This window comes from Sapajus apella, unplaced genomic scaffold (assembly GCF_009761245.1).
Source record: "Sapajus apella isolate SASKATOON/1434 unplaced genomic scaffold, GSC_monkey_1.0 scaffold38, whole genome shotgun sequence".
NCBI lineage: Eukaryota > Metazoa > Chordata > Mammalia > Primates > Cebidae > Sapajus > Sapajus apella.
Genome location: NW_022436978.1, coordinates 1,875,012 through 1,900,090, shown reverse-complemented (window position 1 = coordinate 1,900,090; position 25,079 = coordinate 1,875,012). Strand labels below are relative to the sequence as shown.

The 25,079-nt window shown below is 45.8% G+C and overlaps 1 protein-coding gene across 1 annotated transcript in view; it reads right to left on the bottom strand.

The window, feature by feature from the left end:
• Window positions 1-15,430: 15,430 nt before the first annotated feature.
• LTF (lactotransferrin) overlaps window positions 15,431-25,079 on the bottom strand; it is a 29,347-nt gene continuing 19,698 nt past the window's right edge. Inside the window, exons 14-17 of the mRNA XM_032298007.1 lie at window positions 20,614-20,681; window positions 18,668-18,852; window positions 17,321-17,510; window positions 15,431-15,653 (exon numbers count right to left, since the gene is read on the bottom strand). Coding sequence (XP_032153898.1) covers window positions 15,619-15,653; window positions 17,321-17,510; window positions 18,668-18,852; window positions 20,614-20,681 — 478 coding nt within the window. The 3' untranslated portion in view covers window positions 15,431-15,618. The remainder of the gene's footprint in view (window positions 15,654-17,320; window positions 17,511-18,667; window positions 18,853-20,613; window positions 20,682-25,079) is intronic.

Sequence of the window (25,079 nt, the reverse complement as noted above, 5' to 3'; positions counted from 1 at the left end):
GCCCTTACACTACAGCCTGGGTAACAAGAGTGAAACTCCGCCTCAAAAAAAAAAAAAAAAAAAAAACAAACAAAAAAAACTCTCTAGGCCGAACACAGTGGTTCATGCCTGCAATCATAGCACTTTGGGAGACCAAGGTGGGCAGATCACTAAGTCAGGAGTTCAAGACCAGCCTGGCCAGCATGGTGAAACCCTGTCTCTCCTAAAAATACAAAAATTAGCTGGTTATGGTGGCGTATGCCTGTGATCCCAGTTACTCAGGAGGCTGAGGCAAGAGAATTGCTTGAACCCAGGAGGCAAAGGTTGCAGTGAGCTGAGATTGCATCACTGCCCTCCAGCCTGGGCAACAGAGAGAGACTCTGTCTCAAAACAAAACAAAAAAACTCTCTAAGTGGCGGTTCTTCTCTGTAGATCAGGAGCTATAGTGAGAAATGCTATCAAATTGGGTTTCTAAATGCAGTGGGGATGGTGGGATCCTGAGGAAGCAGGGGCCACGTGGTAACACTTACCAAAGACCAGGTGGGCATGGTTGCCACTGTGGATGGTGGAGCCAAAGCAGTCCTCAGAATAGTCTGACCCCCAGAGATCTTTCACATTGACTGGTTGATCACGGTGTTCTGGGAACTGAAATAGAAGGACAGTATACTCAATTTTTACCTGATCTGTATAAGCAGAAGAGTTCTATCTCTAGTGAACAGAAGTCTAACTTTAATCACCAAAACTGAGAGTCAATTCAATCAATTTCCAGATAGACCTAGAACCCCTTGCTGGAGTACCCTGTTACATTTCCAGCATTTTATTCTGACAATCTTTCTCCCAGCCTTCCCCAAAGGAACCCAGGGCCATTTACCGGGGAGAGCCATGGAGGAAACGGAAATAATTAGGCTTTTTGGAGATTCCTGGTATGGGGCCTGGCTCTACATTGACGCTAATTCTAAGAGACCTAAGACATCTCTGTGGTCTACCAGCCAAAGTAGGGCTTCATAGAGATCAGGTGATCACTAGAGTTGTAGCTCGGGTCTGTTTCACAGGGGGCCCAGAGGATCCCTGAACTTATCTGTTAGCTATTGCCCCAGTTCCGGCATGCATAATTGAGCTGAGTACAGTGGCTCATGCTTGTAGTCCCAACACTCTGGGAGGCCAAGGTGAGAGGATCACTTGAGCCTAGCAGTTTGAGGCTAGTCTGAGCAACATAGTGAGACCCCATCTTTTGAAAAGAAAAAGAGAAATAAAGAAAATCAACATGGAAAAATAATGGAAAATCTGAATAATCTCACATCTATTAAAGAAATTGAATCTATAATTAGAACTCCCCCCACAGAGATAACTATAAGCCCAATGCCCACATCAATAGGAGAAACAGAAGGAAACAATCTTCCTAACAGAAAGCATAATCTGAATAGAGATACTCAGCATCTGGGCAGAATCCCTACATTGATTCTCTGATCCACAGAGTGAGGGCCAAGTGGAAGCCTTTGGAACTGCCTCTACCTGCCAAGGCACTAAACAACACTGCATGTCTGGAGGAATTGCAGCAAGGACTTGAAAGATGAAAGATGATGTCCACCTCTCTCCATTCAGCTCACCTGTTTGGTTTGTGCAGAAGACAGATAGGTCTTGGAAAATGACAGTGGACCAGTGGAAACCTAATCAGGCAGGGCTCCATCTGCAGCTGCAGCATCAGGTGCTGTTTCGTTTTTGCAGCTAATCAACTCTTCCGGCACCTGGTGTGCAGATGGCAAATTTTCTCTTATCTATTAGTAAAGGCTATCGGAAGCTGCTTATTTTCAGCTGGCAAGGTCAGTATTATACTCCAGCGGGGGAGCAGTCTGTCTCAGATCTCGAGGATGCCTGGGATAGGGAGGGAGTGACCCCCTCATTGTCTCCAGCCAAGGCCTTGCCCTCTCCTCCTGTTACTGGCAGCAAATCCATGCAGGTCTGCAACAACCTCAATTCTTGCCTCCTCAGCAGAAAGAATTCAGCTGAGGGGCATAAGGCAGAAGCAGAGACCGAGGCAAGTTTTAGCTGAGGAGTGCAGTTTATTTGAAAGCTTTAGAATAAGAACGAAGGGAACGAAAACACACTTGGAAGAGGGCCAAGCGGACAGCGTGAAAGGCAAGAGTGTGGTGTGACCTTTTGGCTTGGGGTTTTATAAGTAAGCTGCTTCCAGGTTCTTGTGTTATTTCTCCCCTGATTCTTCCCTTGGGGTGGCCTGTCCCACGTGCATGCTTGAGCCCACTGGCTCAACTGCTGAGATCTGCTGCTTACCAGTTTCAGGTGTTGTCTATCTATTAGGAGCCAGCCTTTCCCTGTTGCCAGGTGTGACCAATTAGTACTTCAGCGAGACAGCCAACAACCACCTGACCATTACCTGATGGTCACCTGACACTCCTGGTGTGTGTGAGGAGGGTAGGAAGCCCTCTCCTGCCCTGCTCTTGCCTGACTAGCTACACACTGTAACACTCCCAGAGGGACCCACACATTTTGTGCTCTTTGCAAGAAAGTGCCCGCTCAGTATCTTGTAGGCCTGCTCACGCCTTCAGGGTCATGGTTTTTGTTTTTTACCACAGGTACCCATAAGCAAAAGCGGTTCACCACGCTTTTGCATTATTCACGTAATTTTAAGTTATTTACATAATAACGTAAAAGCGTGGTGAACAGCACCGCGTTTTGCTTATGGGTACCTGTGGTAAAAATCCTGATACTAGCTCTTTTTGCAGTGTCTATAATGACAGGCACTGCTCCATTGACTCCTTTATGACACTTGCAAAAACCAAGAGCGTGACGCCTCCTGGTTACGCAGGTGTCTGGGCGATGCGAGGAGAACAGAAACAGACCACACTGCATCTATCTCTCTTGATGACAGGCACTGAGATTTCCATTCTTTCTGGTTTCTTATTATGTCTCTAGTGGGCATTTGTACACACATCTTGCACACCATGGAAAGTTTCTCTAGAGCAGTGGTCCACAAGCATTTTGGATACAGAATACTTTTATATGCTTGAAAATTGAGGACCCCATACAGCTTTAGTGTATGTGGGTATCAGGTTCTGGTCCAAACTGAAGTCAGAGGGGAGCTGGTGGGTAGGTGACAGGTAGCTGGAAAAACACTCAAGGAATCATAGGCAGTTTCAATGCGGTTTTATTCTCTCTCTGGGGGTGAGCCATATGTACAGGGTCGACAGGATAGCTATACCTTTAACCAACAATAGTGGCTCTGAAGTGAGCATGAGCTCATGTGAGTGGTCACCTAATGCACCTCAGGTGGCGTGATTTATAATGTTCAGAGTTGTGTGCCTGCGCTCCAAACCCACTGAGTCATGCTGCACCAAAAAGCTGCCTCAGCCTACTCCTGGCTAAAGTGCAGCCATCTTCCTTACACTCCACCCCTAGGCCAAGCGCATCTTCTGGGTAGGAACATGTGCCCATAGGGTGGAGCCCTGAATCCATAACCCACAACAACAATACAGAGAGCAACAGCTCACTGCGGGGATCCCAACTATGCTACTTATGAATATTAGGGCCCAGCATAGGCCAGAGCCCAGGGATGCCCACCGTCTCTGCAGGGGGTCATCACTAAGGCTCTCGACCACCTTAATCTCCCATGAGACCCCTTTCAGGGCTGCTGTTATGTTCTGCCAATTGTCAGGGATAAAGGTACCACACTGTATTCCTAAAGGGGCACGGGTGCCTCCTTGGGCAGCAGTTACTATGTCTAAGGACATCTGGTTTGCAACATCACCTTTCCAGTCTGATCAACATCATCCGTTTATGGGAGGAGGCCCACTGGGGTGTACTTCAGAGCCCAAGCACTGTGCTCCACAAGAGCAGTAACTTGTGCTTCTGCAGTTATGACACGCACTCGAGGGATAGTCACTGTCAAGGGCTAGAACCACCAGGGCACTTGTCACACTCGCAAAAACCAAAAGCATAGTGCCTCCCAGTTATGTGGAGATTTGGGCAATGTGAGAACACTGGCAGTTATACAAGGTCACCCCAGGTACAACTTACAGTCCAGTTCGCTTGTAGGTAAGACCACCCTGTGTCCCCACAGACCCATAAACTCCCAGGGAACACAAAATCCATTGGGGCCCGACCTTGGTGGGGCCGCTTGTTCCACCATATCTTAGATGTGGTGGTATGTGTTATGTTTACACCAGCCGTGACGGGTACACATCCCACAGTGGTGTTGCTCCAGTGTTGCTGTAAGCACCGCGGCACCTGGGCTGGGGGTAGTGCATGTTCCCTCACTAGCCAGCCCCACCCATCATAAATGCAACAGACCAGCCAGGGATGGGCACGCTGTGGGTCTTGCAGCATCCTTTGTCCAAAGCTTGCCGCATTGCATTCCAGGCATTGGCCGTGGGACCCCAGGTCTCCGGCCACATCCAGTTCTCTGCAGGTGCTGAATGTATGTGCCAAGGCAAGCCATTCACAGCTGCTGGAATGGCAGCGCAGATCCAGCAGTTGGAAACATCGGTCACCTCAGCATAGGTGTGGGTCCAGTCCACAATGCAGTTGGAGAATGTTAACCTACAGTTGGAATGGCAGAGCAGACACAGGTACTAACAGAGGAAACTTACGTCCCACAGACAAAATACAGACTGATCTTTCATCCCTGGATAACAATGCAGCCACCAAGGGCTTTTGCCCTGGGCCATGGTACCACACCTTCTCAGCTCCACATGGTTCCTTTGGGTCCTGAATACATGCCAGAGTCACAGGGGACCTCATAATAGCTCACACAGACAGTACATATGTCCCCTGGAGGAAGGTTTCTTCCCTGGCCATTCCCCTACAGTTAACTGTGGGGCCCATGTACTGAACAACACCCAAAGAATGACATGCAAGCCATACTGTAGGCTCTCCCCGCAGGGAGCTATGATGGCCAAGCACCAGCAGTAAGGGGCTTGGAGCGCCCATGGCCACAGACAGCTTTTCTTTTCCCTTGACTTCAGGGACGTTGGAGGCAGGCAACAACAGGTTACCGTTTGTCCCCGTACCTGGTTGGAGGAGGTCATCCTTGGTGTGTATCTGCAGCTGAATGGGGGTGGTGGCCCAGTGTAACAAAGCCTCCACCAGGGCTGGTCTGCTTTTCCATGGCCATTCATTCAAGGTTTGGAGCACCAGGTCCAGCCTGGTACTCCAGCCTCACAAAGACAGGGATGTGACATGCCAACATAGCACATTCTTCAAGATCCCATTACGTCACTCAATCATTCCCGCAGCTTGCAAGTTGTTTGGTACTTGGAATCCCCACTTGATGTCCATTGTTGTGCCAATTGTCTAGTAAAATGTGTCCCCCTATCACTCTGAATGACTAGAGGGCAACCATCTAGAGCACCTAAGTGTTGCAGGGCCCGATGGTGTGCTGTTGGCTGGCCACCCTGCAAGGGTAGGTGAACAACAGGCCTCTGGCTGTGTCTACAGCTGTTAGTGCATGCGTATACCTTTGCGACTTTGGCAGTGGCCCAATGTAGTCTTCTTGCCACCTGGTCAAGGGCACTTGCCCTATCATCACTTGTGTAACATTGGGCAGCTGCCTCCATTGATGGTGTGCCTGAGCACATGCTGGGCATTTCTGACAAGCCTCCCAAGTATATTGTGTGGGTAGGGACAGACCCCAATGTTTATTGACCTGTCGCATCAGTTTACCCCCCTGCACGTCCCAGCTTCCAGTGTAGCTACAAGGCCACATCTCATGTAGATGCTGACTCTAACCATCAGACCTTGGCCAAGGCGTCTGTCTCATCATTGCTGGGGGTGGCCAAAAGCACATGGCCTGACACATGATCAATAGTTACATCCTTCGGATGACCCATTTCCCAGAGGTCTTGTCACATGGCTTGGTCACAAATGGGCTGGTGGCCAACTAGCCAATTCTGTATTTTCCAAGTAGTTAACCACAAGGTTAAGCCTCCATAGACCTCCCAGCTATCGGTACAGATTACCATAGGTGTCTCCTCCTTGGTGATCACCATCCATACTGCTCTAAGTTCAGCCCATTGACTACTTTGTCCACACCCGGTTTCAAACCATATGGTATCGGTACTAGGTTGGACTGCAACAGCGGTCCAGGCAGGAGTAGCACCTCAGCTAGACCCATCTATATGTCATGCCCCATCAGGAATGGGGGGATGCCCTTCCTTAAATGGCAATGGCTCAGGGTCAAGGAGTGCCTCAGGCCCCATGGTCTTCTCTTGCATTAGGATTATAGGTCCCAAGACATAATGGGCTTGTACTCAGTGTACTCTGCTGCTCCAAGTAGGTGCCCCACTTTGCCAAAGTGGATGTCTATGCCATCCCAGTCTGGGAGGTCATTATGCATGAATGCACCCATTCTGCTATTGGTTAAGTCTGTTTCCTCAAAGAAGGGTGCTACCCCTTCTTTTTTTTTTTTTTTTTTTTTTTTTTGAGACGGAGTTTCGCTCTTGTTACCCAGGCTGGAGTGCAATGGCGCAATCTCGGCTCACTGCAATCTTCGCCTCCTGGGTTCAGGCAATTCCCCTGCCTCAGCCTCCTGAGTAGCTGGGATTACAGGCACGCGCCACCATGCCCAGCTAATTTTTTGTAGTTTTAGTAGAGACGGGGTTTCACCGTGTTAACCAGGATGGTCTCGATCTCTTGACCTCGTGATCCACCCGCCTCGGCCTCCCAAAGTGCTAGGATTACAGGCATGAGCCACCGCGCCCGGCCGGGTGCTACCACTTCTAAATCTGCAAGAGAATCAGAGGTTAACATAATTTCATCAACATAATGAATCAAGTGGACTCCCTTTGGACATTTTCAGGCGGTTAAATCTGTGGCAACAAGACCATGACATATGGTGGGGCTATGCACATAGCCCCATAGCAACACTGTGAAAATCCATTGTCCTCAAGGCAAACTAGTCCTGGCTCTCTAGAGCAATGTCAATTGACAAGAATGCATTGGCCAAGTTCACCACATAGTGGTACATCAGCCTACTCCTGGCTAAAGCACAACCATCTCCCAATTCCGTCGTCAAGTGGTTCATCAAATCCAGGATACATGGCACAGCTGCCAAGCCATGTAAAATATCCACCTCCAGAATGTATTCAGGTATAGGAGAGATATACACAGTGTATAAGCAAAGAGCCAATTGGCTGATGCCAAGGTACAGAGATACAGGTTTCACTTTTACTGACTGGCCTCCATAACGGTCAACGTATGCAGCTTTGCCCAAAAACTTAATTGGGTTTCCACAAACAAGGCTACAATCTACACCAGTACCCACCATCACCAGCACTCACTATACATTGATGGGGGACCAGTGGATCGCCGATTCCACCTGTGACCTCCGGTCATCTGGTGTCCCCCCAAGCTGGGCACTTTGGCCAGTTCCCTAGTTCAACAGAAAAGCCTCTACATTTCCACCTGGCTACAGCAAGTAGTCTTTGAGCTGGAGTGCCTGGGCAGGAACAGGTCATGCAGCAATGTCTTTCTCACCTTTGGGCATTTTCTGGAATTGCTGCTCCAGGTACAACTGTCTCCACAAAGTTAAGAGTAACTTTTTTCGCTGGGCTGCTTATCAATTTTCTCTCGGTCAACCCCAGCCAGAAACAAATCTATCCACATCTGTGAGCATGTCACTCATTGGGGCCCCTTTTCTTTCATGTGGAAGTCCCCTGTGGGTGGGCAGGTTTCCCTTTTTTATGGTGTGGAACCCTCAATCCCACTGATGGCCTTCACTTCCCCAAGAGTCGCCGTAGCAGTGGTCACTTCATGTATGCGGTGCCCTACGTATGGGGCAAGGACAGCAGCTAGGGAGCCAAAGGGGCTCAGGAGCACAGAACCCAACACAAGATCCCTCTTGTGGGAGGTGAAATATTCATCATCTAGCCCCTGGGTATTCAGGTCAAACATAGCCTGCTGCATACCCATCTCCCTAATGGCTTGCACCAAATTGGCATACAACTGCCATTTACTCACAGTTTCGGGCATTTCACTGGCATTGTTTCACACAGTTCATGTGGCTGCCCATAGCCACTCAATCAGGGTGTGGTCACCTTGCCCTGCTGCTAACCACTTGCTCACTTCCACCTGCTGATGGAGGGAGGGTAAGTCGTGATGAGGCCAGCTTTTCTATCTTGGGAGATACTGTCTGCTCCCTTGTTCCACAGACAAAGCATTCAGGTGGGCAGGGGTTCCCCTGGACACTGGCGGCACTGCTTGCCTAATTCCCGTAAGTCAGTTCAGGTATAGTCAATAAATGAAATGTGTTGCATTATGGCGGGGGGTCCCTGAGTCCACCCTTGGGGCCCCAATGGCTGTTCATGATCTACCTTCTGTGGGACCACTGGGTGAGCCTGATGCAGGGGTTCTTCCTCCTTGGTATGAGACTGAGTGGGGGTCTCCAGCCAAGATGATGGACCCAGGCCTGTATTCACAGCAGCCTCTAATTTCTTTTCCAAGCTCTGAAGCCAGGTTTCCAGGCACCCTGCCTGCACCTGGAGGTCCCCATTGATGGCAGCCTCGAATTCTTTTCCTGATCTGTGTAGCCAGGCCTCCCGGTCCTGGAGGGCCTTAACCTGTGCTGCATCCCTCAGGGATTGGGTGTGTACAGTCAAAAACGCCCATCCAACTCTGCTGGCAAAGGCTTGCTCCTTCTCTGTGCTGTGCACTTCCAGCTGCTTCAATGCCTTCTCCACGCTCGTGGGGGACCCATCCACTGCCACCCAGGTTTCCACTGGGGCCCACCCTCGCAGCACAGCTGCCACCAGGTACTACAATCCATGTTGTGGCCATATGACCAACCCAGAATCAACAGGGGCTGAAGGTTCGCTTGCCTTGGGATCCTGTTCGTGATGCCAGTTGTCAGGTTCTAGCCCACATTGAAGTCCAAGGGGAGTTGGTGGATGGGTGGCAGGTAGCTGAAAAAACACTTAAGTAAGCAGTTTCAACATGACTTTATTCTCTCTCTGAGGACAAGCCATATGTACAGTGTCAGCTGGGTAATTATACCTTTTATAGACAGTGGCTCTGAGTCATGCACGAGCTCACATGAGTAGTCACCTAATGGGTCTCACATAGTGTGATTACCACACTTGCAGAGTTGTGCACCTGTGCTCCAAACCCGCTGAGTCATGCTGCCCCAGAAGGCTACCTCAGCCTACTGAGGTAGCCTCAGCACAACCATCTCCCTTACAGTGGGCTAAATCTATTTCTATTTATAGTATTAGAAATTTTAACACAGAAGTTTTAAGCATTTATATTATTGATTTTGAAATAGTAATAAGCCCATTATATGTTAGCATAAATAACATACTTTTATTTTAAAAATCTGTATTTTTTAAAAGAAAAAAATTTAGCAACAACAGTGATCCTTGTAATCCTCCCACCTCAGTCTCCCAAGTAGCTGGGACCACAGGTGCACACCACCATGCCCAGCTAATTTCTTTTTTTTTTTTTTTTGAAACTAAATATCTTAAAATTTTATTTTACATTATATTTAACAAAGATTATACTTACAACTACACAGTAACTCCTAGAACAAAGACAAAATCAAGTTTTGTTTTGGTGACAGTTTTCTGACAAGATTAACAGAGCACAACGGACAGGTCCTCCATTTGACTTGCAAGGAACAATCATAAAACAATCCCCAAGTGCTTGGCATTACAGACATGAGCCACTGTGCCCAGCATGCCTTGACATTTTTAAAATTATTTGTCCCACTTCCTGGTACCACTTAAACCATTCTGTTGATTAACCAGGGTAATTTAGTATCAAAGAAATACTTAAAGAGTGATTTCTATATTCTTTGGTAGAGATGGGATCTTGCCATGTTGGCCAGGCTAGTCTCAAGCTCCTGAGCTCAAGTGACCTTCCTGCCTCGGTCTCCTAAAGCACTGGGATTACAGGTTTGAGCCACCACGCCTGGCCGGAAACTGGATTCTCTGTCTTGTTCTCCATTCAATCTGTTAGACTGTCAAATGCCAAATAACCTTTGGAAAATTCTACTCATAAGATAAGGAGAGAGATAAATAACTTCTGAGTATCATCATTAAAATAGTTTGACCTCACAGATCCACTGAAAGGGTCCTACGTGGAGAACAGCTATAAGCTAAAGAGTAGAATGGATAGGGGTTGGGGGGAAATAAACATTCAGTCCATGGCAGCTGACCACAAGAACACATTTTAAGTCTCTTCCTCTCCTGTCCCTTGTGATTGCAGACAGACTCAATCAGTAGGAGAGCTGTAGAGAGAACAAGCTCAAGCCCCTGATTTTACAAAGAAAGCTGGGCCAGAGAAGTTAACGGACTTACCCAAGGTCACACAGCCACATGGCAGCAGAGCTGGGGCTGAGCTCCAAGTGTCCTGCTGCAGAGCCACCTCTTTCTCCCACTAGGGACTGGCCTGTGATTACTGCAGAAAACAATGGTCAGCTAACAGATTCTGATTGCCCTTTGCTGGTAAAAGTTAATCCCCTGAGGAAAAAGTATGCATTGGCCCACCGTGGTGACTCAGGTCTGTAATCCCAGCACTTTGGGAGGCCGAGGCGGGCAGATCACTTGAGGTCAGGAGTTTAAGACCAGCCTGGCTGTCATGGTGAAACCCCATCTCTACTAAAAATACAAACAGTAAGCCAGGCGTGGTGGCAGGCACCTATATTCCCAGTTACTCAGGAGGCTGAGGCAGGAGAATCACTTGAACCCAGGAGGCAGAGGTTGCAGTGAGCTGAGATTGTGCCACTGCACTCCAGCCTGGGCAACAGAGTGAGACTCCATCTCAAAAAGTAATAATAATAAAATAAAAATAAATAAATAAGTATGCATCACCTAAGGTGGTCAGTCAGCGTTCCCAAGATCCAAGAGTATACAATGTTCCTTTTGGTGTGAGTGACAGGGGGTTCACCGCACCGAATTCGTGACTTTTCTCTCAGAAGTGAACGCATGGCTAATTATTTGAATTTTTTGTAGAGATCGAGTTGTGCCATGTTGCCCAGGCGGATCTCAAACTCCTGGACTCAAGTAATCTGCCCGCCTCAGCCACCCAAGGTGCTGGGATTACAGGCATGAGCCACCACGTGGCCTGCACCTATAGGTGCAGGTAGGAGAATCACCTGAACCGAGGGAAGTTGAGGCTGCAGTGAGCTGTGATTGCTCCAATGCACTCCAACCTGGACAACAGAGTGAGATCCTGTCTCAAAAAAAAGAAAAAGAAAAGCAGTGAACACACTTACTGGGAAAGAGGCCTGCAGGAGCCCCGGCCAGTTCTGCACCACAGCACACTGCAGCAGCCCTGCTGCCACACAGGAAGCAGCTCCAGGTCCTGCAGCCTGGACCCTGGATCCTGGAGTCTGGAGCCCCCTATCCAGTGCTGCGCCATGCTCATCAGTACCCCCCAGCATCAGCCAGCACCGAGGCACCAGCAGCAGAGAAATTGCTCACCTAAAACGTAGAGAGATGAGGCTAAGCTGTCATCCTAAGGCTGTGTATAAATATATGGTCCTGCCGATACTGTATGAGACTACCTGCTTCACCACATCCTCACGATACTGAATATCATTAGCAACTTGAATTTTAAATTGTGCTAATCAATGATAAATGATTGCCTAATTACTAGTGAGTTGACGTTATGTAACATCAATATTCCTTCTTCTGGTGGGATATTTTGCATTGATGACATTTTATGTAAATTCCTTATATATAATTAACACTAGAATGTCCGACTTGGTTTTCGTCGTTCCTCACCTATTTGGAAACACATTAAGAATGAGGGAGGGAATGGATGGGGACTCACCCAGGGATGCGTGGAGCTGGTCTGCAGCCACTCGGAGGCCCCTTCAACACTTCCCCACCACACTCTCCTCAATTTCCCATGCCTTGTCCATAGATACATCCAACAATTTGTGTGAATATAAGAAACAAAGACTCAGCTTTCAATGGAAAATGGTAGGTTGGATTATATGACTGAAGTGGTAAAAAGAAATAGGGGATTTTCCCATTACTGGGTATATATCCAAAGGATTATAACTCATTCTATTATAAGGACACATGCACATGAATGTTCATTGGGGCACTGTTTGCAATAGCAAAGACTTGGAACCAACCCAAATGCCTATAGATGATAGACTGGACAAAGAAAATGTGGCACATATACACCATAGAATACCATGCAGCCATAAAAAATGACGAGTTGGTGTCCTTTGTAGGGACATGGATGAACCTGGAAACCATCATTCTCAGCAAACTGACACAAGAACAGAAAATCAAACACAACATGTTCTCACTCATAGGCGAGTGTTGAACAATGGGAACACATGGACACAGGGTGGGGAGCATCACACACTGAGGTCTGTCTGGGGGAACTAGGGAAGGGACAGTGGGAGGTGGGGAGTTGGGGAGGGATAACATGGGGAGAAATGCCAGATGTAGGTGATGGGGAAGAAGACAGCAAACCACATTGCCATGTGTGTATCTATGCAACAATCTTACATGTTCTTCACATGTACCCCAACACCTAAAACTCAATAAAAAATATATATATATAGAGAGAGAGAAATGGGGGATTTTATTATGGGGGAGGTCCAAACCCTGGTGGAAAAAAAAAACAACATTCATTGAAATTATTTGAAAATTCAAGAATTAAATCAGATTATTTTGGATTCAATAGGAATTAGATTACCCTAAAGCCCCAAGATACTTCATTTTACAGAATGCAGGGAAAGTATAGAAAACAGAAACAAATAGGGAAAGGCATGGCTAAAAAGCTGGAAGGGGAAATAACTTCTTTCAAGAAAGGTTTGGGTCTTAGAGACCCCAGGAGACATATACAAAAATGGTAAGAGGATGTGCCCAAGCTAGTATTAAGGCAATGGCACAGGGTGAGGCAGGTGAAGCGGTCACTGAGCCTCAGAGAGTGACTGGTGTTACAGCAAGAGTTAGCAGTGGCCTGAAGGGAGGGTTTCCGAAATCAAACATGAATGATTCCCCCTCAGGGAACCCCCTTGGGAGCTACTGCACGGTTCCGTGTATGCGGAAGTGTCATCAATGCAGGATAAATTGCGAAATATCACAGGAGGCATCCTGCACCTAGTCAGTCTTCTGTTTATGGGGTGGCCTGTACAGCTGTGCAGGCAGAGCCCCAACCATCCTGGTGAGGGGCACACAGAGGCTGACATCCAGCCACACCCACCAGGCCATGCTCTGGAAGCCATGGTAGTACTGTATCTTCTTTAGACAAGAAAGCTCATACTCTGGGAAGAGGGTGGGATCTGGGCAAAGGATACCTCTTTAGGACTGCACGGAAGCCTTTGTGGTCTGCTGGTGGGACCATCCTGCGATGGCTTTCTGGCTGGGCACTGTGGAATGCTCTGCAGATTTTTCCTCGCACTGTTCCACCTCCCCTATCACTGCCCCTTCCTCCTAGGTGACCTCATTGATGTTGTGGCCACATGAATTCTCTGGCCAATGAAATTATGGAGATGATAGGGCCTCTCCCAAGCAGACACTTTAAGTATTATTGTATGATGCTTTTGTATCTCTGTCTTTTTCTTTTAAGTTAAAGCAGTTTATTAAGGAATAAAAGAATGGTACTCCATAGGCAGAGCAACTGCCTCTGTCTCTTCTATTTTCCCCTCTACCTCAAGCCCAGCATGCCCAAAATTGGGGCTACTGGCTCAGCCTGGGTCTCAGAATGAAGATGCATGATGGAGATAGACACGAGAGACCAAACTTTTGTCATGTTAGCCACTAAGATTTTGATTTGGAGGCCATTGGCTGCAGCAGTATAACCTAGCGTGAACAGATAGACACAATGATGTTCCAGTTCTTTTCAATCTGGAAAAGGAGAATTTTACAGATGGGCCTTGATTTCACGGTAGTACTGTATCTTCTTTAGACAAGAAAGCTCATACTGTTCAAATGTCATGTTTCATAGTGCCGGCATTACCGCTATTGTGGCTACCCCATCAGATGCTGCTCACTGACTAATCTTCTCATGTTAGTGAGGATGGATAACATATCAGGCCATAATTCAATGTGGCAACTAGGAAAAGAGTTTCATCCTAGCATTATGAAACCTTAATGAATGTCCTTTCCTAACAGCTTCAGAAGCTTTTGCAGGCAGCGGCAGAGTTACTGATGTCACTGACAGTGGGGAACATGGCCAAATGGTTGCCCCCGGGATGGAGGCAGAGCTTCAGGACACTTGTCTGAGCTCTACCCTTGAACAGACAGTAGACAGTCTCACTCTCATTGACAATTTTGCCTGTTGGGTCCAAAGAACCAATGAAAAAGCTGGAAAATTATTCCTTCTTCATTTCTCTCATCATTATTCAAAATTCTTCTCTCTTCATTTCTCTTTCCTCCTTTTCTCTGCTTCCTCCTTAGCCCTTTAGAAATGCAATTATAACCTTTTACCTCCCTTTCACCAGAGGTCAAGTTCATCTAATCATGTGCTCTTAGTTAGAAGCTCCAGAGCAGAACTCCCTCCCACTAAGAGACTGCCTTGAGATGTAACAGTCAATTTACAAGCCAAAGTGTGCCTGCTATGAAACTCTCCCACCTGGAGATTTTTTGGCTGATTTTACAACCTAGTTTTCCCCACAAAGGCACCAGCAGTCACCAGCTCAACTGTCCAGTAGTTAAGGCACCAAAGCTAGTACACAGGCCCCCACTGCTCCCTTCTCCCCTGCATGCCAGGGCCCCCCATTTAAAAGCCTCTGCTTTCTGCTCCAAATGTGAAGCAGCACCCTTAAGGCAGGAAGCCTGTACTTCTTCCCCTAAGTGGCTTTGGAATAAAAGTCACTTTCTTTATACCACACTGAGCTTTTGTTAATTAGACTCTGCAAGTTAAGAGCAACGGACCCCGCATTTCAGTTATAATTCCTTTGGAGTGCAATGGCACAATCTCGGCTCACTGCAACTTTCGCCTCCCGGGCTCAAGCGATTCTCCTTCCTCAGCCTCCCAAGTAGCTGAGATTATAGGCAGCTGCCACCACGCCCAGCTAATTTTTTTGTATTTTTAGTAGAGATGGAGTGTCACCATTTTGGCCAGGCTGGTCTCGAACACCTGACCTCAGGTGATCCACCTGCCTCGGCCTCCCAAAGTGCTGGGATTACAGGCGTGAGCCACCGTGCCCGGCCTAGTTCCAATTCCTATGCCTGCTCTTCCTGCCCTGCTTTGGGAACATACACACACTTGCACACACTCATGTGCACACATACTCCCAGGCACACACATGCACGTACACTGAGACAACTATGTGAATAACCAACCCGATCCGCTTGGGAAAACAATTGCTTGGCCTGACCTTAAATTCCAGACCTTTGGGCATCATGTCCAAGACTGCAAGAAAGAGGAGGCACTGGGACCTGAAAAACTCGGAAGGGAAGGTCCAACTGTACAGGTATTTTGTCAGACACGTGATTTCAGTATAAAATTCTAGAAAAGATGAATAACGCTTTACAAGGGGAGACTATCAACACTATTTCTCATTTTATTTCTTGCTAAGACGACAGCAGGGAACTGTGAGCAGATGGTTGGGCCATCCCCACCCTCAGCCGGGGAGGCCAGGCCCCAGCACACCTGGAGAGAAGGGCTGAGAGCAGCGAATGGCTGAGGCTTCCTCGGGGAGGCTGGGCCGTCTTCTGGGTTTTACTTCCTAAGGAACGCGCAGGCTTCCAGGAGGGCTGTGGGACACAATGGAGCAAGAGATTCAGAAACGGATTTCTTTTCTTAAAATCAATAAACCAGTTTTTTAAATCAATAAATCCAAGAGGACACTAAGAATTTTCTCTGCCCTTCTCCCATCACTGTGAGTCAGCGCTTGCCACACTCACATTCCCCTCTCAGTCCTAACACAGCGCTCAAGGGAGCCAGAGTCCAGCCCTCAGCAGCCGGGTGTTTCCCTGCTCTGGCCTGAGGGACGCAACCTCCTTACACTTCTCTCTCATTGAATCGCCCGTCACATTCTCAAATTCACAAGATACTGGTGGTGGTCCTCTAGCTTCTCCTGGAATGTGAATCTGTTTGCAATTATGTTCACCTGCAGATTCGCTCACTCGTCCACAAATCCTTATTGAGCACCTGCTTTGTGTGAGTTGCCGTGCTAAGTGCTGGGGACACAGCATGGATAGACAGGCCTGCCCTCAAGAAGCATGTGGCCTATGCAGTCCTGAGCTGGCTGCTCACAAGAAGAGCCCTGTAGCCATACTTCTCAGACGGTGGTCCTGACCTGCATCGCAGTGACCTGAGTCGTTGGTCAGCACAGAAAAGGGTTTCTCAACCTTGGCATGATTGACATTTGGAGGCTGATACTTCTTTGTCGCAGGGGGCTGGCTGTGCTTTGTTTAGCAGCATCCCTGGCCTCTACCTATTTGGTACCAGCAGCACCCTCTATGTTGTAAGAATCAAAAATGCTGCTTGGCATTGCCAAATATCAGCTCAGGGGCAAAACTACCTCTCATTGAAAACCACCAATAAAGATATTCCTGGCCCTGCCCCTATCCCTGGACCAATAGCATCCCCAGTCTCTGCCTCTGGGTGAGGTTCCAGGAATAGGAATCTGGATGAGCAGCACACAGGGAGCTGTGCACACTGAAATCCCAGAGTCATCTCTGGGAGCCTTACAACACTCTGTGATGGCTTCTAAATACTTTTAAAGGATTACATTAGTATCAATATATTTCCCTGGCTAACATGTTTTCCTACACTTGAATTTTTTTGAGATTTTGTTTTCTCTGTAGTTGGCATCTATGGTAACTGTCTAGAATCAGATTTTGTCTTTTGTCACCTAGGCTGCAGCGCAGTGATGCAATCATGGCTCACTGCAGCCTCAACCTTCTGGGCTCAGGCAATCCTCCTATTTCAGCCTCCCAAGTAGCTGGGACTACAAGTGCTTGACACCACAGTGGCTAATTTTTAAAATTATTTTTGTAGAGACAGGGTCTCCCTGTGTTGGCCAAGCTGATCTCAAACTCCTGGGCTCAAGCCATCCTCTCGCCTCTCCTTCCCAAAGTGCTGGGATAACAGGTGTGAGCTCTCACACCTGGTCGGTTCTGTCATTTCTCAATGCATATACATATATACACCTTTCACTTTACCAAATAAAATGGATTATCAGTTCCCAAAGATTTTGACAGTGCAGTCACTATCAGTACTACGAAAATTAAAAAAAATATATTACATACTGCTTTATTTTATTCTCTAATTCTTTTATCAATGAGATTATAATTTCCTGAACTACACAGAGATATTATCTTTCCTTAACATTTTATACCCATGTTCATTCCTAGAATGCTATTTAGCCCACAAAACTTGACCTTCACCCGTGGTGGTTTTTTGGGGGTCTACTTACGGGTGGTTGAGCACTTTTTCAGATTGTTAATGGCTGTGACATACTGTGGTCCCAAATATTTTTCATATGTTGTTTTGCCATGGAGTCTGGCCAGACACTCAGTATTGTCATTGAACAGAAGGTCTTTGGTTTCAGACTGGAATAAGCAAAACTTGCCCGGGCAATCAGATCCATTTGTCCCAAATTTAGCCTGTGACAAAAGGGCAGACAATGAGTAGCTAAGGAAAAGAGGAATTTATGGGTTAAAGGGGGCTAAAGGGTATTTTTTTTTTTCATCCAACAAGAGCCCTGGGAAAACCATGGAGCACAAGGAGCTGAGTTCTGGAGTCATTTCACCTCCTTAGTGGACTCCCCCACCCCACACTCCTGGTGCCAGGCCCTTTCCCGGGCAGCACCCAGGCTTCACGCCACTTCTGGTCCTACCTCCTGCCATCTGCCATCTTTCCTTCCTTCTTAACCTGTGATCTTTTTCCATAAAACTTCTTACGGGTGACAAGGTGACAGCTGAGGGGTTTTGAGACCTGCCCTCACACATAGATTGCTTAGGACATTCTAATATGCAGCTGTTCTAGAGAGGCAGACTGCTGGGAAAACACAGGCTCTGCCACTAACCAGCTCAGTGTGCAGGCAGTCACCCTGCCTCCCTCACACAGCTCCTGCTCTGTCCAGGGCTCCCACATGGGGAGACGGAGCCCAAGCCCGTCAGTCACGGTGGCTCCCACCAGCACCAGTGCGTGTGCACAGTAAGGGCTCCATGAAGGCCAGTTATGGTAGCCAGTCTTATTATTCCAGGGTTGTTTTCTTTAAAAGCACACATAGAGAGACATGATGTTATCAGATAAAAATAGGAGTTCTGATAGAGAATCCCAGATTTTAATAAAATTCTGGGATTGCCTTCAAATCACATTTGGACAGCCCCACTTCTGTAGAGCAAGTTCTGGGTTTGTGGTTTTCAAGGCCTGGCCCAGAACATTGTTTAGTTAACCCAGGTTCAGGAAACGCCGCCAGAATAAAGCACTCTACCAAGGCGTGTGGGAGGAAGGCTCAGTGGCACCCTCATTAGCCAGGACAACAGCAGGAGGGGAAAAGACAGCCTCTGAGCTCTGCCAAGAGTGCAGCAAGGCCAGGGCACAGAGACCCAGCAGAACTGGAGTGAGTCCCAGAAAGCCCGGAGTCAAAAGCCTCTGGTGTTCTTGTTGACACCCCGGGCAACCCCGCAGCATGAAGCCAATACCATCACCATGAGCTTCAAGCAAAAGGACTAGAGAGGCTTGAGTGGGCTGGTGCACCTAGCTCTGCCATCTCCCCACACAGCTAAGAAAGCACTAGAGGCCCTGTGGTCCATACCTGTTGCTGGAACAGCACCTCTTTCAGGCGTTCCACCTTATCCATCCGAGACACCACGGCATGATTTGGGGCCATGGCAAGATGGCAGCTCTTAGCCTCCGTCACAGCCTTCCGGGTGCCATCGAGGCACAGCAGCTCAAAGTTCTCCAGCTTCAAATCCTTAGCCCACGCTTCAGTGCCCTTTCCTGGGGAGAAAAAGAAGGTGGCATCAGCCATGGCTGCCCCACTTAGCCAAGAAGTCTTTTCTGGTTGAGTGTGGCCATCCCACCGACCTCTCAAATGCACACATTGGGGTTGCGATGATGTGAGGGAAACAGAATGAGCTTTGTCCTACACAAGCTGCACAAACTTCAGATGTACCAAATATTAGTGCTGTGTCCACGCAATGGAATGTTATTCAGCAATAAAAGGGAGTGAAGTTCTGGTACATGCTGCAACACGCATGAACCTCGAAAATGAAGCCAATGAGACACACCAGTCACAAAAGATCACATAATAGGCTGGGCATGGTGGCTCATGCCTGCAATCCCAGCACTTTGGAAGACCAACGTGGGAGAGTCACTTGAAGCCAGAAGTTCAAGTGATTGAACAAGAAGAGCAACACAACAAGACCCCATTTCAAAAAACCCACCACATACTATATGATCCCATTTATATCAAGTGTCCAGAACGGGCCAACCTATGGAGACAGAAAGTGGACTGATGGTCGCCAGGGCTGAAGGAGGATGGGGCAATGACTGGTAATAGGTGCCAGGGTTTCTTTATGGGAGGCTGCAAGTGTTCTAGAGTTGGATCGTGTTGACGGCTGTACAATTCTGTGAATGTACTGGAGATCACTGAATTGTACACTTTGCATGGGAGGATTTTATATTATATGAATTCTATCTCAATAAAGCTGTTACAAGTGCTTTTTCTTTTTAAAGGAGAAAACCCTCCACCTATGCTATATTTTTCAGTGAGTTCCAGAAAAAGAATTTACATTCAAGGAGAAATTGTTTTCTCTTCCCTTTCATATTCAGATGCTATTAGTGTAACCAGGGAAAAGATAGGAACTTTTACAGGTTTATCAAATATATATAGCCAATTCTAACAAAATACAGTTGTAAAGTACCAGAGAAAGCTAAAATTAATTAATCTAGCTGGGATTCCTCTATTTGATACTGAAATAATCTCAAATTCACACATCTGGTTTTAATCTCCATCCCAGGAGACACTAGAAGGGGCAGAAGCAGAAGGGAGAAGTGGTTGTGACACGGAGGGAGGGAGGGAGGCCAAAAGTGAAGCCAGTTCTTTCTCCGGGAACAACATGGCAAGTCGCCTGCTAAGACTGAGGGGTGGGGATGCTGAGGTGGGGTTAAGGAGACAGATGCAGGTTGGAAGGTAGCAAATGGCTGAGGACCAGAGACAGAGTGATTGTTCAAACATTGGCTGGAAGATGATCTTCCATCATCTGCAACTGCCAGTAATTTTGTTCCCACTAACTTCCAAGGAGTCTCCAGACCAAGGCTCACATGGGGATAAATGAAGGTCTCTACTTCATTTTTCATAAATGGAAACTTCCTTTGTATATGTTCACCCAGTTTTGTAGCATCATCTACAGTTTCCAATACGCATGCATGATCAATTGCGGGCAGACAGTGTGTTTCCGTGGTTGACTAGACAAAGCCAGGGAGACATTTGCTACTGAGCATGGCTAGTTTCTGTATGTCTATAAGTGTGTGTGTGTGTGTGTGTGTGTGTGTGTAGTGTATGAATTTGGTTTCAAAATCAATATGACGCCTACAGATGTTCTCATGTTGTCTATTGACATAAAGAATTTTGGAGTTCTTTTAATTAAAAATCTGGAAAATGTTATAATACCTTCCCAATTGCAAATCTCAATACTAAAATGTGTTGTGATGCCAAAGACTCTGCTTTGAAGGAGAAAGGGAAACGCCTTCACCTACCATCGGTGTTCTGCAAGACAGTGGTATCTCTCACGAAAGCAACATCCCCAGCATTCTCAGCCAGGCACCTAAAATGTTCCAGAAAATACGCACATAATTAGAGAATAGAAACTAGGACTCTCGTAAATATTTGTAATATTCATTCCAAAAACGGAAATACAGAAGTAAACATCTAAAAGACAACTATTTCTAGGAAGTTACAGTTTACAACGGCATATGGAACACATGTGTACCTGCCCCCCTTTTAAAGCCCTATGAAAAAGACATTACTGGGGTTCTTACAAGCCATAAACTCATAAAAGAGGGTGAGAGAAGATACTAATGATGATGTTTGGAAGTTAGAGAGCAAATGAATGAGCAGTCATTGACCTAACAGAGCAAAGAAAGCCGTAATGGCAGCTGGATGCGGGGCAAGCTCAGAAGAAAGTGGATGTACACTGTGGGGCTCCAGAAAGGCTCAGCAATGAGAGGTCTAGGCACCATTACAAGTGGCTGGGAACAGGAAGACTGGGAAGGGCCTCCATAAGATGCAGTTTAGGCTCCCTCATATCCCTTGCAGCTGGAGATTACTCCTCCCTCACCCTGGCTAAAGAGTGAAGGTTTGTTTGCTAGAGAGGTTGAGCCTGAACAGCACTATGGGCTAGAGAATCAGATATGGTCGATGGTAGAGATGCAACACTGGAAACAGGGTGGAGTGAAAAATCTCTCCTGGGAGGTTCCTGACAACCCCTTTCCCCCACTCAGCTTTCAGACGGCTGGATGTCAAGGCTATACCTCCCAGGAAGCAGGCAGAAAGTTTCCTTCTCTTGGAAATCTGATGAACTCAAAATAAAATACTTATAGATTCCCATATTTGGATGCTGACACAAACCAATTGCTCTATGATAAGGTCTAGTGCTCACCAAGACTTGGCAACTGACACAGAGCTAACAGTCAGCTCTGGTGCTTCACAGTTTTTTTTTTTTTCTTTTCCTTGTAATGCTTCACTCTTAAATATGGACAAGCAACCAGAGATCCTTAGATATTTGAAGAAAGACCATAAAAAATGGAGACCAAAAATTACACCCAGAGGATACAGAGACAATGTGGAAAAGAGAATAAAACAAAGAAAAACTGTAATTAATATTGTTAAAGAGAATAAAGGAAGGTGCAGCATTATGAAATAAGAACAAAAAGCTCTTAAAAAGAAAATACAGGCTGAGCGTGGTGGCTCACATCTATAATCTCAACACTTTGGGAGGCTTAGGCAGGAGGATCATTTGAGGCCAGGAGTTCAAGACCAGCCTGAGCAACATAGAGATATCCCAGCTCTAAAGAAAAGATTTAAAAATTAGCCAGGCATGGTGATGCATGCCTGTGGTCCTGACTACTTGGGAAGCTAAGGTGGGAGGCTTGCTTAAACCTGGGAGGTTGAGGCTACAATGAGCCGTGATCATGCCACTACACTCCAGTCTGGGTGATAGCGCAAGACCCTGCCAAAAGAAAAAAGAAAAGAAGAAAATAAAAGAGAGGCGAGGAAAGGGGAGAGGAGGGGAGAGAGGGGAGGGAAAGAAAAGAGAGGAGAAGAAGGGAGGGGAGGGGAGGGGAGAGGAGAGGGAAGTTCAAGAAGAGTTCTTAGAAAACAGAAAATTCTTAAAATGACATAAGATTAGAAGAATTCTTAAAATGACATAAAAAATTCTTAAAATGACATAAGGCTGAGCAAATATCCCAGAGACTAGAAGATAAGAGCAGATAACAAAGAAGAAACAAGGAAATTAGATGATAATGAAGGAAAGTTCATAATTAAAAAATTAAGCTTTAAAGAGAAATCAGAAAAAATAGAAGAATGAAAATCATCTAAGAAATAACAAAGTAAAATTTTCCAGAACTGAATGACTTGGGTTTCCAGATGAGAAGAGCCCACAAAGTGCCCAATCAATGGATTAGGAGAAGACTCACACAAGGAAATATCACTGTAAAGTTTCAGAACACTGGAAGTTAAAAAATACCTCAAAAATTTTCAAGAAAGAAAATCATATACAAGGAATCAGGAATCAAAATTTGTACCAGATTTCTCAACAACTCTAGAAATTAAAAGACAATTGACTGATACTCTTAATTTTTTGAATTTATCATTCACCTTTTTGTGTTCTATGCTACATTCTGGATAATTTTTTCACATATCTTTCACCTTCACTAATTCTCTTTTCAGCTATATATAATTTGCTAAGCTGCTCAATTGAATAGTTAATTTCAATTGCTGTAATTTTTTTCCTTCCTGAAAGTTCCCCATTTATTCATTTTTTAAAATACTAACATTTTAAAATGTTGAATTTTGCTTTGGCAGCTTTTTAAAATGTGTTTAGTTAATAATATCATAATTACTTTTTACTGTGTACTACTCTTTGTCATTTAAAAATAAGTAGTTTCGAGCCATCTTTGAGAACTAAAGATGCTATCTTCCAGGGAGGTTTCTAATGGTATCATCAGTCTGGTACCACTTTAACAAATACTTAGGAGTTGAGAATTTCTGGACCATCCTAGGACATGTTTAAATTGCAAATCTGTGCAAGAATTGGTTCATGGCTTCAATTTCTCAGGGATGGTATTGCTCGCTCTTCTCCTAAACACACGGGCACTTGAAGCCTCCGGGAAGTGGACACAGAAGTTACTTCTGGTAATTTCACTCTTATCTTAGAGTATGGGTGACCTCTTGGGATCAAGTCTATTGGAACAGATAAGTGACCTCAGGACAAAGTGGCTCTATTTAGCTCTCTGAATTCCTATTCTCATTAGTCTTAGTCTGATAATTCCTTAATTTTTTTCAGTTATCCAATGCCTTTAAAAACATGTTATTTGAATTCATGTGTGTATATGTACTCAATCCAACATTTTTGCTGGTTTGTAGGGAAGAGTTGGTCAAAATAACCTAGCACTACCATTTTCCAGATACAGAAATCCTGCCAGAAGTCCTAAGGGGAATGTTTTCCAACCTAGACTTAGTTATCCAGCCAAAAGGTAAATCATTTCAAAAGCAGGATAAAGATACCTCAGACCTGCAATACCCAAAGAATAGCAGCTCCCTTTCACTCTTGCTCTCGAAGCTGCTGGAGGGTGCTAAAGACATGTGATCCAGGAAACAGGAAATCTAACATGAATTAAGACAAAGGGAAGCCCCAGAATAATGGTCAACGGGACCCCCAGGACCACAGATTTGCAGGTAGCCTACAGGGCAACCAATCCTAACTGCAGCAGGAAGATGAACGCCTTCCGGAGCAGTATTTCCAAGTAATTATAAATTGCGATAGCACCCAGTGTGTGTGTGTGTGTGTGTGTGTGTGTGTGTGTGTGTGTGTTGTTGTTAGAAGATTTATATTACCAGCAGAGAGTTTTGGGATGAGGTAGTTATTTTTAAGTGCAAAAAATTAAGCAAATAAGAAAAGACATGAACTCCAGAGTAAACAAAGCGTTTGTACAATAAGGGAAATACAATACGAGAATTATGCTTACACAGTCATAAGTACTGAATATGACATTAGGGCCTTGGGTGCTGAAGAGAGTTGAAGTTGCAGTTGTGGGGTGGAAGAGGTGTGGGGGGCAGTATGAGAGGCTAGATCTTCTTCTATAGCACAGAGTCAGCAGAAAGTTAAAAATTAAGAACCAGCATTATAAGGATGATAGAAATAAAGGCATAAGATTCTGGTTTCAGCTTATAATGAAATTTCTCCAATTTAGATTCGAGATATAATTTAAACAAAAGACAAGGAAATTTCTTCTGGTATAAGTAGGAATATTAAAATGTAGGTGTTTCCAATGAACAAATACCTTGCTGCGGGTCTAAAAAAAAGAAGAAGAAGAAGAAAAAAAAACAGGAGCACGTGATTCCTTTGTGTACTTATGAGACATGTGTTCAGTATTTCTGAATAAAATCACACTTTTTCCATTTGCAAACCCTTAGTCCCTTAAAGATATTTTTATGCATTCACAAAACTTTTTTTTTTGTTTTGAGTTTTTTTAATGAGTCACTCAGAGTATAGCAAAAGCCACTTTTATGTCATTCTGTCACTGGAACAAAGCTGTTGAATTTATATTAAAAAATTTAAAGACCATGTAGTTTGGCCACTGTCACCCTCAGACACATGACGCCATCTGGTGGTGAAATGTACTCGTGGCACATGGAGGAAAAGGAATAGGGGAAATTCCTCTCTGTACCCTTCACACTGGTAAATGGTGCCCCTGAAAAGCGACGCCCAGATGAAGGCACTGTAAAACGTGGGGTGTGGGGACAAATCACTAAGTGGTTATAATTTATGAATTCTGGAAACTTGTGTTTTGGCTTATTTTTCACTTTGTTACTGGAGAATAACACTGCAATGCTACTATCTCTTTGCCATTTCTAAGGCCAAAGTCAGAATAAAGTGGAAACATAAGACATAATGGTGACCTAGGTGAGAAGAGAGGGGGTGGCTATGGGAAAGAGAATT